This window comes from Rhea pennata, chromosome 2 (genome assembly GCF_028389875.1).
Source record: "Rhea pennata isolate bPtePen1 chromosome 2, bPtePen1.pri, whole genome shotgun sequence".
In the NCBI taxonomy this organism is placed as follows: domain Eukaryota; kingdom Metazoa; phylum Chordata; class Aves; order Rheiformes; family Rheidae; genus Rhea; species Rhea pennata.
In genome coordinates, this window is record NC_084664.1 from 127609129 (window position 1) to 127627147 (window position 18019).

Genomic DNA, 18019 nt, shown 5'->3' on the forward strand with positions numbered 1-18019 from the left:
GGAGTTCTCCCTGCAGGTCCCTTAAGAATCATAGGAAATTACAAATCCAATATGCTTTGCTGCTCTAAATATATACCAATAAAACAGATTTATTCTTTACAGTTTTATACTATTCTACTGATGCTAAATCTAAAATGCTGATCTAAACATCATTTTTGGGACAATTAAGTCATTTTTAAATCACAATTTAGCTCTGTTAATGGCTATTCCAATTCAACTAGGTATTTCAATTCAAATGCACTATATCTACGAAATTATGAAGAAAAACATAAGAAAAAAACACCAGGTTAAACAGGTCTATTGATCTGATATTTGGAACTTGTCTGGCAATGAACAGGTAAAACTAAAATCAAATCTAGTCTCTTAAGGGTCTTTCAGTAGAAGGTATTTTAATTAGATTATTATTTTAGCTGATTGTGTCTGGCTCATTAGTTCTGCACCCCTTGTGGGCAAGAACATGATCCTAAAATGTACCCTTAACAGACAAATACGTCTAAATCTCTTCTGGGATCTTCAGTGTTTTACATGAGTACAAGAGCGAACTCACATTCCACCCACTGCGTGAATGGAAGATTAACTGGTATACCACCAATCAGCATTTGTATTTTAATCACCAGCATAACTAACTGGAACTGTTTCCGTATTGATGCACTGTTTACCTGCATATGACAGTAAAACTAGGCACAATTAGCTGTTCAGGTAGTACAGCTCAGGATCAGTTATGTCTGACTAACTAAGCGCATGCTCAGCGATGCTGGGGCTACACCCACCTAGAAACGTAATGAGAGGCCGCAGTGGCAGCGCCACTTTACATTTATACGCTTATAACCTTCACAGTGGAGAACTGCTGCTAAGTGGCTTTGCAAGTCTAATTAGCTGTGACGAGGTAGGACTAATATGCTATTGTTTTGCTTCAGAATACCCAGTAAAACTCAACACCCTAATCTACAATATGCCAGATCCCGTTTCCATTCAACAGGTGCTGTCAGTTTGACTTTGTTGTGCAGCTTTCAGTTGTTTTCCTCTTCCTTGCCCTCCTTATGCTTTAATGAAAAGGTTCAGTTGAAGGAGGTTGATCTTTTCCACACTTTGATTATCCCCACATGCTATGCACCCTTGCACTTCAGCAGTTCCTGCACGCAAAATAGGTTAGCCGCTTTAATTTAATTTCTTATGAGGTACTTAGGATGCTTGGAGATGTCCATTGCATAAGAAGTAGATAATTAATACACAAAATAAGAGTAACACTCCTGGTCCGTTTCTTCCAGTTTATGGAGAAGGGCTGTGTGGCAAAACATGGACAAAACTGCTGTGGTCTGAGAGCAGTATAAGGTCTGTATTATTAGTACGATTAGTATATAAGAAGATATCACATTTTATTGCATGTGCCGACTTTGTAGTAATTCATTATAAGTCCTAGCTTTTTCAATGAGCATATAACGTATGTCCAAAGAACATCAGGTGCAGAGTGTCCAAAACTAATGAATGTGTAATACACACTCCAGCTGCTAGAATTTTAGTTATATTTAGGCATAGTTGTTTATAAAAATCAGATTTTGGAAAGCTTGAGAGAATTGCACCTTTTAAAAAGGAAATTTTCATTCATCTGTCCACAAATGAAACTTGGCATCACAATAAAGGCAAACATACTTGATCTGCCAGGCTAAGCCAAATCTTTAAGGGCCTCATTCTGTTTCATTGGTACCAAAGACACCTCTGACCCATGCAAGCAAAAAAGCTTTCCAGAGTGCTTTTCTAGGCCAAACTACTATGTTTTACAAAGTCAAGATCAGTCAGTTCAGTTACTTATCTATTGTGACAGTTACTGAAGGAGAAGTGCAGGTGCGAAGCAGATACGTACCTTGAAGCCCAGCTATTGCACAAGAGAGAGGACCTTCCTACTGTCTCACTGAACTGCAGGACTATAAATTTAGGCTCCATTTTACTTAAGAACATAATAATTACATATTTAGTAATTAGCATTGCCTAAACTTTAAAAGTGAGAGAATTATTCTCTACATTTGAAAACTGTATTTTTTTTAAAAAAAAAAAAAAAAAAAGATAGGAAAAGTGAAAAAAATCAAAATTAGGAAATGTCAGGATTCTGGTTATATGTGTTATCTTAATTTCCCTCTTTTGTGGATGTGCAGTATAGTACAATATTTAATTAGCTCATCCTAGGTATATTTTTATTCTAGGTATATTTATATTTATTATATTTATTCTAAAGCTTGCTCAGTACCTTTTATGAACAGCTAATTCAATAGTTCATTTCTCTTTGTCAATTAGATCCTGCTCTGAAGATAGAATATTAATTTCCTCATGAGGTTTTCTAGGATGTTCATTATTGTAATGTGTGAGACCACCACAAACTTAAACTAATTTATGTTACGTTAAAGGAAATGATACAGCCCTTAGAATGCAAATAACGTTCTGATACCTGCAGAGATTACATTCAGAAGTACTGATACATTATGGGCACCCAACCTGAGATGCTTAAGGCTTCATTTTTCAGAACACTCAAATTTATATGGCTCTTCATAAGATCAGTGTTCAGTTCTCAGTGGCTCATTCAGTGCTTCTGCAAATCAGATTACAAGCTCTCAAGTCAAGAGCCCAGAACTTAAGGAAGAAACAGCTAGCAAAAGAAAGTGAGAAGTTTGGTTTAAGTAACTTGCTTTATGTCCGAAAAGGTTTCAGTAGCTGAGAGCAGAGATAAAATTCAGCTACCAGCACAGACTGTCTGCACAACAAAAGCAATCCTTTTATTTCCTTTTATACTCTCCTATCTTGCAGTCATATGCCTCATTCTTTTTCATTTTCACCAAATCAAGTTTGGATTCTATAGGTCCTGTCACCAGAAAACCCAATAAATGTCTGTTCTGTCAATTCTAAGTGAATACTGTCATGCATCCACACAATTCAAAGCTGCAAATATATAAAAGGCTTAAATTAAGATTGCATAGGCAAGCTTTAATATTGAATTTTCCTGATTTTTGAGTGCTTATTCCTGAAAAATGATACTACCTTTTGAACATCATATGTATATGTGTAAATTTACATGCATATGATTTCCCAGTTCAAAAACCAAATTGTAATAATATTTCACTATGTGGCATCACACTAACACCTGCCTGGGTCACTAAGAAAGACATAGATTTTACATCCATCACAAAGACTCATTTGGGCAAGCAGAGTAATGGACTGCAGTACTGGTTTGTTGTCCTCCATGTGAGGAGACAAGAGGAAGGAGAACACGTTATACATGCTGTCAGATGTCTGCTGTCAATGGAGGAATAGTTATAGTCAGGAATGTCAGGTCCATGCTGATTCCCAGTGCTCATTTCCCTCCCAAGGCTCCTCACCTAATCTGTTTCATTACTCGACCCCCATCAGCACTTCTCTGTCCTAGTCCCATTTCGGAGTAATTCGGTCTCTGCCCCATGTCCTGAATATGATCCTGTCTCACTGTATCTGCACACTTTTATCCCACCCACTTCCAGTGAGCTCAGCACCAGTTCTTTGACCAGCTACACTCAGTCCCTGGCTCATCTAGTCTCATGTTCAGCATTGAAACCCAAGATCTGGCATGAAGAGGGAATTTCCCACACAGATCCAATAATAGGGAGAGTTGAGTGGTCCCCCACTCCCCCCGCCAATAGCATACATCATGCACTACTTCTAAAAATCATTTAGGTATTTTCACCTAACTAATTCCTTCTACTGAAAGAACCTATGACATTGGTGATAATCTTTGCTACTTTCTTCCCATGATGTACTGCAGAATTTCCAGCTTTTGATCTTCTGCACTAAGGATTGCATACTGAACGGGGTGAGAACACATTTAGTGGCTTGGTATGTGAAGAGAATATTCCCCAGACAGTACAAGTAAAATGTCTATTAAATTATTGCGTAACCCAGGATGTTACTTTCAGATCCCCTTTCTTAATGTCAGCCTCTCTATAATAATGCTGTTTTTATAATTCTTATGGCTCTGAAGTTTATTTGCTTATTGAAACTGCCACAGAAATACTTTTTGTGTACCAGTGAAATTCAGCCACTTGTAGAATGAAATGGTTGCCATTGCATGGGCACAATATCACAACGATATTCTGTTGAACTGAAGGGAAGAGAAAAGAATGAGAAAAAAGGAAATTTGAATATTACAAGAATTATGGAATAAGTTTAGCTTTAATAATGAAGCTATCTCAAGTGTATATTTAATCTGAACTGCAGCACCCCCTGTTAAACAGTGTCTTGGCATTAGGACAAATGTTGGTTCATTGATACTTCAAAGGAAAACCAGCAGCTAGTGAGTCATCACAACTTCTTGGGACACTTGCATGTGCCCTAGAGACATCAGCACCTACAGAACCCTACTTCACTGTATTCATGAAAGATGACAAGGAAAGCAGCAGAAATTAACATGATGGAACAGTAACAGTTCAGGACTTACCAGGAAGGATATTCAAGGAGTAGCTTTAGATGCGTATATATTTCATATATGTTTTCAAATGGCAGGTATATTTGCACAGCATTTGCGTGACTACTGTATAAAGTAGTCCTGTTTTCTTTTCTTTCTTTCTTTATTTTTTCCTCCTTCTTCTTTTGAGAAATTGCCTTCTGGCATTTCAGGTGTACACATTTTCACAGTATGAAAGCAGCCTATATATCGTATTATTTAATGTAATAAATTAAGCTAAGCAAACATAGATTTCCACTTTAAATTCCCCCTACTTAAGCATCTTACTTTTATCTCTCGCTGTTCATTAACACATTTATGTTCAGCTTTGGGCCAGGTTTATGTAATCTTAGTTATATGACTCAGCATTCAGAAGGCTTTTGAAGTTCCATATCAGAAGTAGGAGAAGGAAAACAAAAAAAATCAAAAACCAGAAAAGAAGCTTTAACAAGTATTCTGTCATCATCTTTAATCAATTTTAACAGCCTGAAAATCTTGCCAGTAATGGCAAGTTATGTCAAGAAAGGAAAAGCATGCACAACAGCAGACACATGAATCACAGTGTAACTCTGGAGCTGTGTGACTGGTATGTTACACTGTAATTAGGACTCAGATTTATCTGTTCTTTCTTTTTTGCAAATGTTTGTGTAAGTTAAAAATAAGCTAATAACAGAAAATCAGGAATCAGCTTTGCACTTCTATGTCCCCTGTGAACTTTGGACAGATTTAATTCAACCATAAAATACTCAAGTACTGAAAACACATCTGCTTAGTGACAGGACAAATTATTCAAGAAAACTGATTTAAATCAGAAATGAATACAAAAACTATTAAAATAATTATTGGCTTTAACTAAGCAGGACATTTGGAGTTAAGACTCCTGCTCTTTCTCTCCCTCTCCCCTTCCATTTTCTAAGCTTTTCTGCGGACTCAGAATTTTATGTACAAGCAAGTACAATTCCAGATCTATTTCAGAATCACCGTCCTTATATTCTCAGATCTGTAGGACTGTAGACTGAGCATCTCAGGCACTACCTTTGAATGACACTACCTGGAACGACAGTTGTAGTTGACAGAGATGCTTCATGAGTCAGCCATTGGGTTGCTGCTCTTAAGAGAATGGGGCTTTTATTTGGCAGAAAGTTCGCAGTCTGAATTTTATATCACTTAAGGCATGAAGCAAAGCTCATTTCTTTACTCAGACTTCTCTTTTGCAATGGTTATGCTTGTGCTGCACTCAAATAAATGACTGCAACTAGTGTAAACTAGCTCGTTTGGGTTTAATGACAGTGAGGGTTCAGAACCATCTGGCCGCTTTTGCGTTTATCCTTCTATCACACTGATCACCCTGAACTCCATGGCTCCAGGTACCTGTACCAAAAGCATGCTCAGTTCTTTCTGCAGAATTGCAGCCTCATATTTGACTGCAGCATACATATGCTTCATGTTATGGCACTACATGAAGCCAATCTTGTACAGGATCAGTTCTAACAGGAAAAGAGACAGGAGAGCTATGCACATAGTGTCAATAACATTGCTACATTAAAAAAAGAAAAAGCTGGATAACATGTAATCACACTTTTCTTGAAGGTTTTAACAGATTCATTCTTAACTCTGAACTACCCTGAGCTGAGGCTACACATGTAACATACTTATTCATTTCCTTCCCATTCCTGCTGCATATTAAAGTGACACGGCAGCACAGGATGGCAGAGTGAAAGCTTCTGTTTATAGTCAGGAAAACTACCAGTCACAGCTTTCCTCACCCATATAATATATTAAAGGTCTGTTGAGGTCAAAGCAGACCTATGCAGCTGTCCAGCCAAAGTCAAGGTCTCCATCACAGTAGGATATTTTATCATAGGGACAAATTACACACATACACAATAGATGACTTATCTGTAGACACTGACCTACTGAAGTAGGTAGTGAAGGTACTGAAGTAGGCATCCAGACACAGGATCATATGCACTAGCAAAGCTAATTTCAGGGGAAGTCTTAAGGAAAAGATAATGGATATTTAGTATATTTTTCCTAAAGTATTTGGTTATTCTTCCAATTAAATTGGATTTAAGTAAATCCAAGTCAGAAGCTGTAGCGATTAGACTACATAAAAGGATGATTCAATAGATTTCTTTTGCCAAAGCAAACGGAATTTTCACTCAAATATGGAACAGGAACCACAGGGAGACTATAAAATATGGCTGAAGATGCAGATATGGACTTGGAAGCCCATGACGCTTCTCAATGAATTTTGAGTATAATTCACTACTGAAAGCCCAGGCAGAAAACCTCTGCCTATTGTCCCTAAGTAATATTGAAATCCAAGACTCTACTGAAATTTGCATTAAATAAATTTTATATTTGAAATCATTGGTAAAATTTTACCTCTATAACAAGTAGGACGTGCTTTTCGAATCAGGGAAGCAGGCTGTGTCTTTTCTGGGAGAAACACCTTCTGATTACCCTTTCTCTTGGTGAAGAAAGCCCTCCACCACAAAGGGGTCTTTGCTGCCTGTACCACAGATTTCTTTAGGGCTTCTGAGGACAGTTGCTGTTGGCAGAGCCCAGCTGCAGCTGACAGAGTCCTAAGAAGCACAGCTTCTGAGGGAGTATGTGTTATTGGAGGATCCCCAGTCTACAGTTCAATTAGCACTTCAAGCTGGCATAAGCCTGCACTGCTGCAGAAAGAATTGGTGCATTTTCTCCTTCCTGGCTACTTGTTCCCATTTCCTCTCTCTCACCTCCTCTTTTATGATGAAATAAACCATGCAGTAAAATAAGTCTGGGAGCTGACCTATATTTAAATTAACACAGTAAAAGAAAACAGCTGCTTTTCAGCAGGATCTGTTCCTGGTTTGCCAGTTTATCAAGTGGCTGCATGAACACTTGTGCTGGTGCAAAAGAAGGAACAGTACAGGAACTGAAAGCTGAGTAAAATTGTTGCTTAGGCTGCCTTGAGGTATTCATTGAATTCAGCCTTGGGGTAAAGCTAAACACAAGTCTGAGCTCCCAAATTTGTAGCTACTGGCATGGGCTGCCTTGCATCTTCTCCTTTCTTCTCCACCTCCACATTGCTGTCTGTGACACCGCACAGTCCCAGCCCCTGCCTTATGCTGGCCCAGGCACTCATCTGGAATCCCCCAGACGGGATTCAGCTCACCAACCTAGAAATTCTCAGTGAATTTGAAGTCTAATTCACTACTGAGAGCCCAGTTCACTTTTTGCTAGGTTTGATATCCTAGGACTTAAACTGACTTACCAAAAGGTCAAGTAGACTACCACAAGAATTGCTAGAGAGGGGTTTGGAGAAATATTTAGCAGGAGAGAGGAAAACTGGGGAAGCATGAGGAAGCATGGAAGATACCCCTTCTGCTGGTGCTAAGATGTGAGACTGGATCCGGACAACTTGTGTACATTCACTCTTCAGTCTTTAGATTTAGCTCAGTCTATTCCTACTTCACTGGGAGCCTTACATCAGTTAGGATACAAGTTGCTCCAAAGTCATTATCTTCTCAGTTAGTGAGTATTCACACCTAATATAGCATTTAATACATGCTTAATATATGCTTAAAGTTAAGGTCAGAGTGTGAGTTCACAATCATTACATTTGAGAACAAAATATGTTGGGTGTTCTTTAATTATAGTGTTCTCTTTCTTTACTCTGTAACAACCTTAACATATTCTGAAGTGATCATTTACATGGGAAAAGATAGAGAAACAGTCAACATCTGTTGCATTTTGTTCAAAAAATAAATATAGAGCTTCCATTGCTGAACGGCAGAGCTGCACCTGAGGGGCAAGCAGTGTTGCGTTGCTGAACTTCAGGCACTCGTTTCTTATGTAATTGTACAGGTACCTACCCTCACTTGCTTCAACTGCCTTTTATATAAAATGGAAAACATGGTGCAGGAGGGTGAATCATCAATACGTGGATGTAGGTACCCTGCTGCCCAGGTCTCCAGTGACAGGTATTAGATAAAAATGCTATTATTTACATCAATATATTTTCAATTATTTTTAGTCTGCTTGTGAAGGTTAGATAATGTGAGTATTGAGAACCTCGATATTACCTTGGATACACTTTTTGTTCACCTTTTATTTTAAGATAGAACAAAAAATTACAGGATTCCAAACTTGACTAGAAGAGATGAATCTTTTAAAATATTTGTTTAATGAGTTTTCCTCATGAGGCACTTATTTCAATCTTCTGTGATGAAAAAAGTACTTTAGCCTCTTACATTCCACTCCTTACAACATAACTCAAATGTCCAAATACAGACACTGCCAGGTAAAGATGTAATATTCATCCATTAAGGACAGATTCTGGGGGAGGATCATGGATATTTCTGATGGCAGTTCTCCTTATAACTTTGAAAGATTTTTATTCTTGGTTATTTTGAAAATATAGGAAGAAATTTGTGGAGCTTCTAGTTGCAAACATCAGAGACAATTTACAACAGTTTAGGGTCAGGTCTTGGTGAAGTTAGACATAAGTAACAGGGAGTTTTTTTGGAACTCATGGCTTTCAGGACCATAGGAATTTCTACAATAATTGCTTCTCTCAATTTGATGAAGATACAGCTAATTTTGACCTGATCATAACAAAAGATTTTTTCAAATGGCCGTGGATTCTGGTTGTCTATAGAAAAAAAGAAAAACAATTTGTATCACTTTTTCTTCATTTAATTTATGTTTAGTCTAATTTTAGATGTTTCCATGATCCATCTAAAGCTCTTTTAGTATTATTGATGGTATCACAAAAAAGAACACAGGAACTTATATCACAGTTAAATGCTTGGCAGAACTTTCTCTAGGTCACTCATTCTTGATGACTTCCACAATCTCAGAAATGGCACCCAATATTCTGCTTTCTAATGTGACAGGCTTTAAAACCAATTATAAATATAATAGATAATAAAGGAGACTTACCACAACTATATACCGAGGCCTAAACTGGATGGTTCCAAATAAACCCAAAATGACAACTATTATTTGTAGGAAATTGCCAAGGATAGGAGCCCATTGGAAACCAAGGAAGTCAAAGATCTGTCTCTCTAATGCTGCCAGCTGTAAAAAAACACATAAACAGAACATCCACTTTTTAATTATACATAAGTCATAATAGTAGTCTTTTTTTTTTTTTTTTTAATTATTATTTGCATCAGGTTTCACCAGACTAGAGTATGACATGAGTCTGGAAACTATGATTGTCAGGTGTATTCTTTGTCAGTGTTTCCAGTACACTGTGATAAAGCATGGAGAGAACTTTTAATTCAAGAAAATAATTGTAAAACCTTCAGGTAATAAACATCAAACATTCAAAAAACAAACATTGGCAGGTTTTGTTTTATCCTGGCTTGCTTGAAATTACAAGGCTTAAAAATATTTATTTAAATACGAAATTTGCCTAAAACAGAGTCTCACTTAGTTAAATTCATGCAAACCTTGCCTATTGTTAATGAATTATCATCATGCTCCTTCCTACTCTATGTCTTTATTTTCTTATATTTAGTCAGACTGACTGAAAATTCTCTTCCTAGAAGGCAGACGTTTCGTCCAAAAATGACAGAGAAAGCTCAGCAGAATACCAGATCTAGCTATGTGGGTATGTTTGCAGGAATTCACTAATACAGGAACTGAGGAAGACTGCTGGAAACTCCTCACTAATTGAGGCACGGAAGCAGGATCAGGGAATGAAAGGCTGCAGAGAGCTGAAAGACGTTGGAGTAAGATGCTCTAAAACTACCAGCCTGAGAGCTATCTGCAGGGCTTGCAAATCAGCAAGTGATTCTACAATTAAAATTCTCCTCTTGCCCATTCCTTCCAACAGTTTTTAAACACCTCTGCATTAATGGCGGCATTAAAATTTTTCTTAAAACTCATTTTCTACTCATTTCTGATCATCCAGCCTATTGCTCTAAAGATACTAAGATCAGCTTTCCTTGCAACACACTTCTTGAAGTTTAAACTTGGTTCAATATTTTTCTTTCTGAGCAGCTAAATAGAATCCTACTGAGCAACAACTGAGTTTCTATTCCTGCCAGAATTTATTACACTTCTACTTGATTTTACTACATTGTTACAGACTTTAAAATTTACTGAAATATGCACTTAAAATATTTATAACCAAGACAGATGGAGTATGCATAGCTTTATGAATACCAACCAAACTATTATCATATGTGGGTATTTCACAAAACATTTCACTTTACACATAATGGCCAAATTTAGTCCTCACTTACAGGATGTGGTAGGTGTAGCTGACAGCAGAATCCATCCTTCCTGTACAAAAATCATTCCATGCATCTGCAATGAAAATCTTATTCTCTATGCTGAGGCTAATAAATATGGTAAATCTAAACAACTAAATGAATCATCATACAGTAGAGTATTAATATTAAAAGAATGTTAGCTTTTTGGCCATAAAAGATGCTACTTTCTTAAGAGAAACCATCTTATTCTTTTTGATGTTGTGGGTAAGTGACAGTCTCAAAGGGAACAGCACTCCCACATGCGTGAAGTTGTTGACTCATATGGCATTAGCTTTCTATCCTGCATTTGTTTACTTCACACTCCGCCCTCTCTTCTCCTTTACTCATTGCCCTATATCATCTTAGTCAACAATTAATTGTCTTCCCTAGGCAGACAGAAAAAAAAATACAGAAGCTAATGGCTAAAATTAAAAAATGACATATTCACATGGGCCTCAGTGGAATTTCAGTGCCTAATGGCATGATCTTGGGAACCATTCTCAGTCATTACCTCATCCAGAATTACATGGGATTCCTAACTGGTACACAAAAGCAATGACCCTAGTGCCATTTTCACGGTGTTTTCACACTATAGCAGGTTCAGAAGCACCAGAGTAATGGCCTAGTTGGGACTTCAGCAAGGAACCCTCAGAATCACTCAGTCTTTTCAGTCACCTTCCAAATGCCTCCCTCAGACAATTCAGATGATCTAACATTTGTGAATAGCTGTTTAGCTTCCCTAAAACGTAGGATATATCTCACAGTGCAGTATAAAAATGCTTCAAATCCCATGCATGATATGGCAGAGTTTCAAATACTCAATGTACGAAGATTACTATGTCCTTCCTATATCACCTAGCAATCTCATTTATCACATCGATGGCCAGGACTAGAGCCTGTTTCATTCCTACCACTGCAAGTGGAGATCTTCTGGGGTCAGCACAGCACCACATCATTCATGGACCACCATTTCTTAGAGACAGTTTGTCTCCCCCTTTCCTTCCTGTAGCCCTGACATTACCAAATGAGACAAGAACAGAGTTGTCAGATCAGCCTAGAATCTGCTTATCGGCCACCTCTGCCCTGCCTTTCATTGAAACTCCCACATAGCCAACTCTACGTCTTCTCCCACACCAACAAATTGAGCGTGCCCTGGAATACTCCCAGACTCTGCAGCCAGCTGCCTTAAAATTGCTCCCCTGCTCTCTAGTGAAGTGTCTTTGTCTCTGAAACAGGGTAACTGTATGCAAACTACCTACTCAAAATCCTCCCTGGACCCTGCGGGACCATTTCAGGAGACTGCTGGTTAGAAGCAAGCCCAGTTAACATGAGGGAACATCCTAAGCACGCCCAATGGCATGCCACTGCTTGGCTGCTTCCCCAGGCACACTTGAATTTGCTTGTGTAGAAAGCATACGGCTCTGCCAGAGCAGGAGCTGAGGAAAGTCATTTCACACAGATAGTTTGCTGCAAGAGATGACTGCTTTTAGACATTTTGTGCAGTATTGAAACACCTACAGCAGTCTGGAAGGCAAAAGTCTGCAGCACAGACATGACTGAAGCTATATACTGTGCATCTCTCCTTAATCTGGTCCTCAGGAACAATCTCTCAGAGCTATGTAGATCTGACTTGACCTGCATGACTTTAAAGCGCTTGAATGTCTGGAAGACATATTACTGCAAGGCCAACAAACACAGCCACAGCACTTTTCCAGCAGACCAGTGTGAATGGGCTAATACTCAGCTCTTGAATAACTTGGATCAGAATTAATGTTTGCCTTCATGTGTATCTCCCTGATTTCTGCCAAGCAAGTCCTGCCAAACAGGACTGGACTGCCACAAAATATAACAGCAGCCACAAGTTTCTTCCCAAATATACAAATGTGTATATACTCTATGTATATGTACACATACAAAACAAAAATGATCCCTTTTCTGTGTTACTGTGGCAAAGGCACCCACTTCAACCACAGAGGAATGAGGTTCAATTTCTTCTATTGCTACTTACTGATGAAGTACCCCAGGGCACCAAAGGGGACAGCTTCTACTTGAAGCTATGTCTCTGGGAAAAAAAGAAAAAAGAGGTACAAGCAAAAAAGTGAGCCTATAGCCTACTGCTTAGGGGACTTATCTGGGATTCAGAGAGCTGCTACTATTCCTTGCCTGCAGGGCTCTTTTTTATTATTATTATTTTTATATACAATGACAGCATGTAAAATATAGAAAGAGTCCTGGGAGCAGGAAGCCAAACATATAGCACCATTCCTTTCCTACTGACAACTGCTTTCGCCATTGGGCTAAGCAATAAGCCTTTCTTGTGCAGCTAAGTCTCATTTATTTTGTTCTTGTCGCCAGCACAGAGTAATTTGTCTCATCCCTGAAGCCCACAGAATACATTAGTAGAGAAAAAGACTTAAAGAAAAGAGAGAAGTAGGAGACATGTCTATCCTCCTCATATGCCTATTCTTTTCTAAATTATTCAACCTTCTTGTAGATACTGCAGATAGAAGTTAAACAACTAACAATTCATGATAATGACAAAGGAAACATATTTAGTTCTGACTTCTTTATACTGTGAGGAATATGCAGTAAATACAGAAAATTTAAGCTTTTCTGTTTTTATTTCTCTTATTTTACCCAAAGGAATCCCCTAACAGACATCAAAGCCACAGACCTTTTAGGTTTGTGCAAATGAATAAAAGTAGTCTCTAATCCACTCTATGATTTAGATAATTTATTGCACAGAAATAAGCAGAATGGGATGAACACAGGTTGCTGCACACAGTAACAGACTGTCTTTTCACAGACAAGAAGAACTAGCAATCTGTATTTGCACAGATCCAAAATCACCATAGCCACAAGCAGCTATTAGAGGAGCTTGTGCCATGTGGTGCAATTGGAAAGGAGCAGACATTAAGATAAAGATAGTTTCAAGTAAGAACTTGGAGCTCTGTGTATGTGAGTGCTTTGAAATGTTTTCTAAAAACATTTTGATAATAAAGAGATTGTTTTTCCCAAATACAATTTTTCTCAAAATAATTTGTTTTCACCATCATTTTTTGATTCTTTTGAAAAAATACAGAATAACTAAACCTGAAGGAAGGCAGAGGTTTCCAAAATTAACTGACTCAAGTTCCATGGATAGAAGTGGCAGACTGCACGTTAGCAGGCAAAAGGAGCTCAATGTTGGCGATATAGGGTATGTTTGATGTGACTGAGGTACTCTGTGGGGTTTACTGTTTGGTAGAAGGAAGCAAAGAAGTCATAATCATAGAATCAGTAAGGTTGGAAGGGACCTCTGGAGATCATCTAGTCCAACCTCCCCACTCAGCAGGGTCACCTAGAGCATGGTAGACAGGGTTGCATCCAGGCAGGCCTTGAAGATCTCTAGAGAAGGAGACTCCACAACCTCTCTGGGCAACCTGGTCCAGTGCTCCGTCACTCTCACAGTCAAGAAATTCCCCCTCGTGGTCAGGCAGACCTTTCTGTGGTTCAATTTGTGCCCATTGCCTCTTATCCTGTCAAATGGGGCAACTGAAAAGAGTTTGGCCCCATTCCCTTGACACCCTCCCTTCAGGTACTTGTACACATTGATAAGATTCCCCCCTCAGTCTTCTCTTCCCCAGGCTGAAGAGGCCCAGCTCTCACAGCCGTTCCTCATGGGGCAGGTGCTCCAGCTTTCTGATCTTCTTTGTAGCCCTTTGCTGGACTCTCTCCACTAGCTCCATGTCTCTCTTGTACTGGGGAGCTCAGAACTGGACACAGTACCCGAGATGAGGCCTCACCAGGGCTGAGTAGAGCAGCAGGATCACCTCCCTTGACCTGCTGGCAACACTCTTCCTAATGCACCCCAGGAGACCATTGGCCTTTCTGGCCACAAGGGCACATTCCTGGCTCATGGTCAGCTTGTCATCCACCAGCACTCCCAGGTGCTTCTCTGCAGAGCTGCTCTCCAGAAGGTCAGCCCCCAACTTGTACTGGTGCCCAGGGTTATTTCTCCCTAGGTGTAGGACCCTGCACTTGCCCTTGTTGAACCTCATGAGGTTCCTCTCCGCCCAACTCTGTAGCCTGCCCAGGTCTCTCTGAATGGCAGCACAGCCCTCAGGTGTGTCAGCCACTCCTCCCAGCTTGGTATCTTCGGCAAACTTGCTCACATCACTTTCTTAGAAGGCACAAATATTGGTAAAGGCTAGCAGCTCAAGTGCTAGTGATAGCCAAGCCAACAAATGTTAGGAGTTTCTCTCATAAATTGTTGTTTGATGTTGTTCTTTAATGATTAACATAAAAGGGGGGGAAGTATCAAGACCTCTTGCAAATAAAGGTTCTCATGTTTGAAAACTAAATATTGGAGTTTGTTTTTAGTGAAAATGTTGTCCAGTGGTGTAAAAACTTTTCATGAAAACTTTCATGAAATCAAAGTTGATAGGAAATAACATTTTATTAACATAATAATGCTTGGAAATGGAGAAATAATATTTCTTATCAGTGCTCCCAAGGAAGTTATGCAGTGCCTTGTTATTCATCATCAGCATCAGTAATCCTACATTGTAAAGAGCACAACTCAGGAGACTGGCACTAGCAGTGAAATGCTCTAGTGGGACTGTGTCAGATCACTTAATGAAGATGTGCCACATTTTTCATGTTGTTTTACCTCTTTATTTCACTGAGTCTATCAAACATTCTGTGTCCCTTGTAGAGGAGGGAATGGGTACTGAGGAACTGCAACATTGTGCTGCCTTAAAGCTGCACATTTAGACTGAACTTTCTCCTCTGGCCAGGGCCAAACCTTTTTGTGTTAAGAGCAAGAAGTTCAGGTCAGCTGATCTGTCTGAATTTTGAGCTTCTTCACTTTAGGTAGACAACTAAATCATCTGTACAGCATATCTGGGAAATCCTGAACAGATGTACGGCTGTGGTAGCCTTAGTGCCCACATGCAGCATATGGTGAAGTAGTAACAAAATACAGGGTGAGCAGCAGCCAGCAGTGCTCCGCAGGAAGACATTGTCAAGATATTCCTGGTGAACAGAATATTGAACAGCGAGATCAAAGATATTATTAAGAGCATACTCCATCCAACAACCCCTAAGGAAGAAAATCCTCTTATCAATGCTTAGGTCGTACTATACTTTTGAAATACATATTAGTAGCTGTCTGAGTGCTGTGTCACCACAGTAGAGTTAGGAAGTCAACATTTCAAAATGAATGTAAAAACTTAATTCCCTCTTCTGTCAGCAGCTTCACAGAAAACACTCAGTTTTATGTTTTAATAGAAAAGTTTTTGTGTAAAGGAAACAGTTTTAGAGGGATAAATAGATCTACATCCTTCTTAGAAGAAAGAATTACTGCATCACAAAAAATGTTTTCATATGTGAAATACTATTTTATACAAGGAAAGACTTTAAAAAGACTTAAAATAAAGATAAAAATATAAAATGACATCACATAAAATAAAAGCTTAATGGTATATAAAAATATCTTTAAACTTGATACTGTATAAGTTACTGAGTTTACACAACTGGGAAAGTATAATCTCCTCTGCATTTGATATTAAAAATCTGCTTCAGTTTGTCAAGCAAGATAATAAATAATAGTAATTATAAGTAATAAGTATAAGCAATTATAACAACTAAAGTGTCCATTCTGTGTCTAGCAAAATTGTATTTAAGTAATCCAACAGCAATTATGAAATTAAACATTTACTACTTCCTAGTTATACAACTATAGTTTTGAATTTTTTTTTAAATAAAAACAACTTTTAAGATCTATTAAACTCCCCCAAATTAATAGGAATTCCTACACTAGCTATGCATTTTCCAGGTTTCAGAAAGGAAGAAGGTTGTATACAAAAGATGGTAAGCCCCGAAGTTATAGTCTAGAGGACTCTTATTTTTAAATTCAAGTCAGGAATTATCTTAAACAATTGAATTATGCATGTAAGACTCCATTTTGGCTAATAATGCTAAAAATTATCAGAGGACAAATTCTAAGGCCCAGCTCATCATCCCTATTGACTAATGGTTCTAAAGATAAGATTTGCTTTTCTTTGACAGATGTTTCATTGAGAAAACATTTTTGTAAGTTCTTGGGCACAAATCTACAATGTTCACATCCTTCTTTTGAATAACTTTGGAGATTAAGCACTTATCTAATTTAAGGAAAATAAAATCACCAAAAAACTACAAAACTAGTCTGTCTAAAAACCCATTATTGTAAAATAAAATATTGACTTATGAAATGCTAAAATTTAGATTTCTAACAAAGGACTAACAGCTGAAGCAAGAAGTAGGGAAAAAAATTAGTTGAATCAAAGATTGACCAACAAAGCATAAAAAGCTTTTATATGCATTCCATGCTTTCACCACAGCTTCAGAATTTTACTGATAAGATTTAACATGAAAGAAACGTCAGGTTTATAGCAGAGGAGTGGGAGGGTGGCGTCAGATGATCACTCTTGATTGAATTACGCTATTTAGGAAGTTACTGTCCCTCTGCTAAAGGTTATCGCTTCCTTACCTATGAGTTACCACCTTCCAACAAAGGCTTCATAACTGAATATGAGTGCAGTCTATGTTCCAATGCAATGTTAAAATTTTACTTAAATCACTTCTTTATATCTTCCATGACAGTTAAAGCAATCATCTTACCACAGAGGTGATTCCCATTAGATTTTTAATCATCTGAATTCACTTGTCTAGGTGAAATACTAGCTTTGGGGTGATTTTAAGATGACAATCTCTTATAATAGCTCACTAAATACATTTATAAGATTATGTGGCATGAAGGTTATTGAATTTCAAGGAAGGTTCTGAGTAAACCACTAATGTTTATAGTAATTTCAGTTTCCCAGGATGAAAGAGAAACTGCTAGCTTTCTGACAAGTAATTGTCAAAGAAAAAAACTGATGGCCTAATATCAAAAGTGTCTTTGCAGCATTGGTCAGATAGATAATTAGCTGTCAGTTGGGTAGCTGTGAGACTGGATGAAATATAATGCAAAAGAAATATACGGCATCATTGCTGAAGGAGCTCAGTATGAGGAGTTGTCGCAAAGGTAAGTGAAGGCCAAAGAACAGAAACAAAGAAAAGAAGGACAGATATGAAACAAGGCCTTCTTTTTAAGGAGGTCAGTATTGCCTTTCATCAATGAACATTATTCTTACTTATCAACTATTCAACTGAAAATATTAAGTACTAGTTAATATTCTTCCGCTATTCTTGTAAGTGCTTCAGTGAATACGTTCATTTAACGAAAATGGTAGTGATAGCATGCAATATTACTGAAAACATCACTTGGACAAAAGAG

General features: G+C 38.1%; 1 protein-coding gene across 1 annotated transcript in view; it reads right to left on the reverse strand.

The window, feature by feature from the left end:
- The window catches only part of NKAIN3 (sodium/potassium transporting ATPase interacting 3), a 337201-nt gene that overhangs the window by 151512 nt on the left and 167670 nt on the right, over positions 1-18019 (reverse strand). Inside the window, exon 2 of the mRNA XM_062568210.1 lies at positions 9395-9532. Within this exon, the coding sequence (XP_062424194.1) occupies positions 9395-9532 (138 nt within the window). The remainder of the gene's footprint in view (positions 1-9394; positions 9533-18019) is intronic.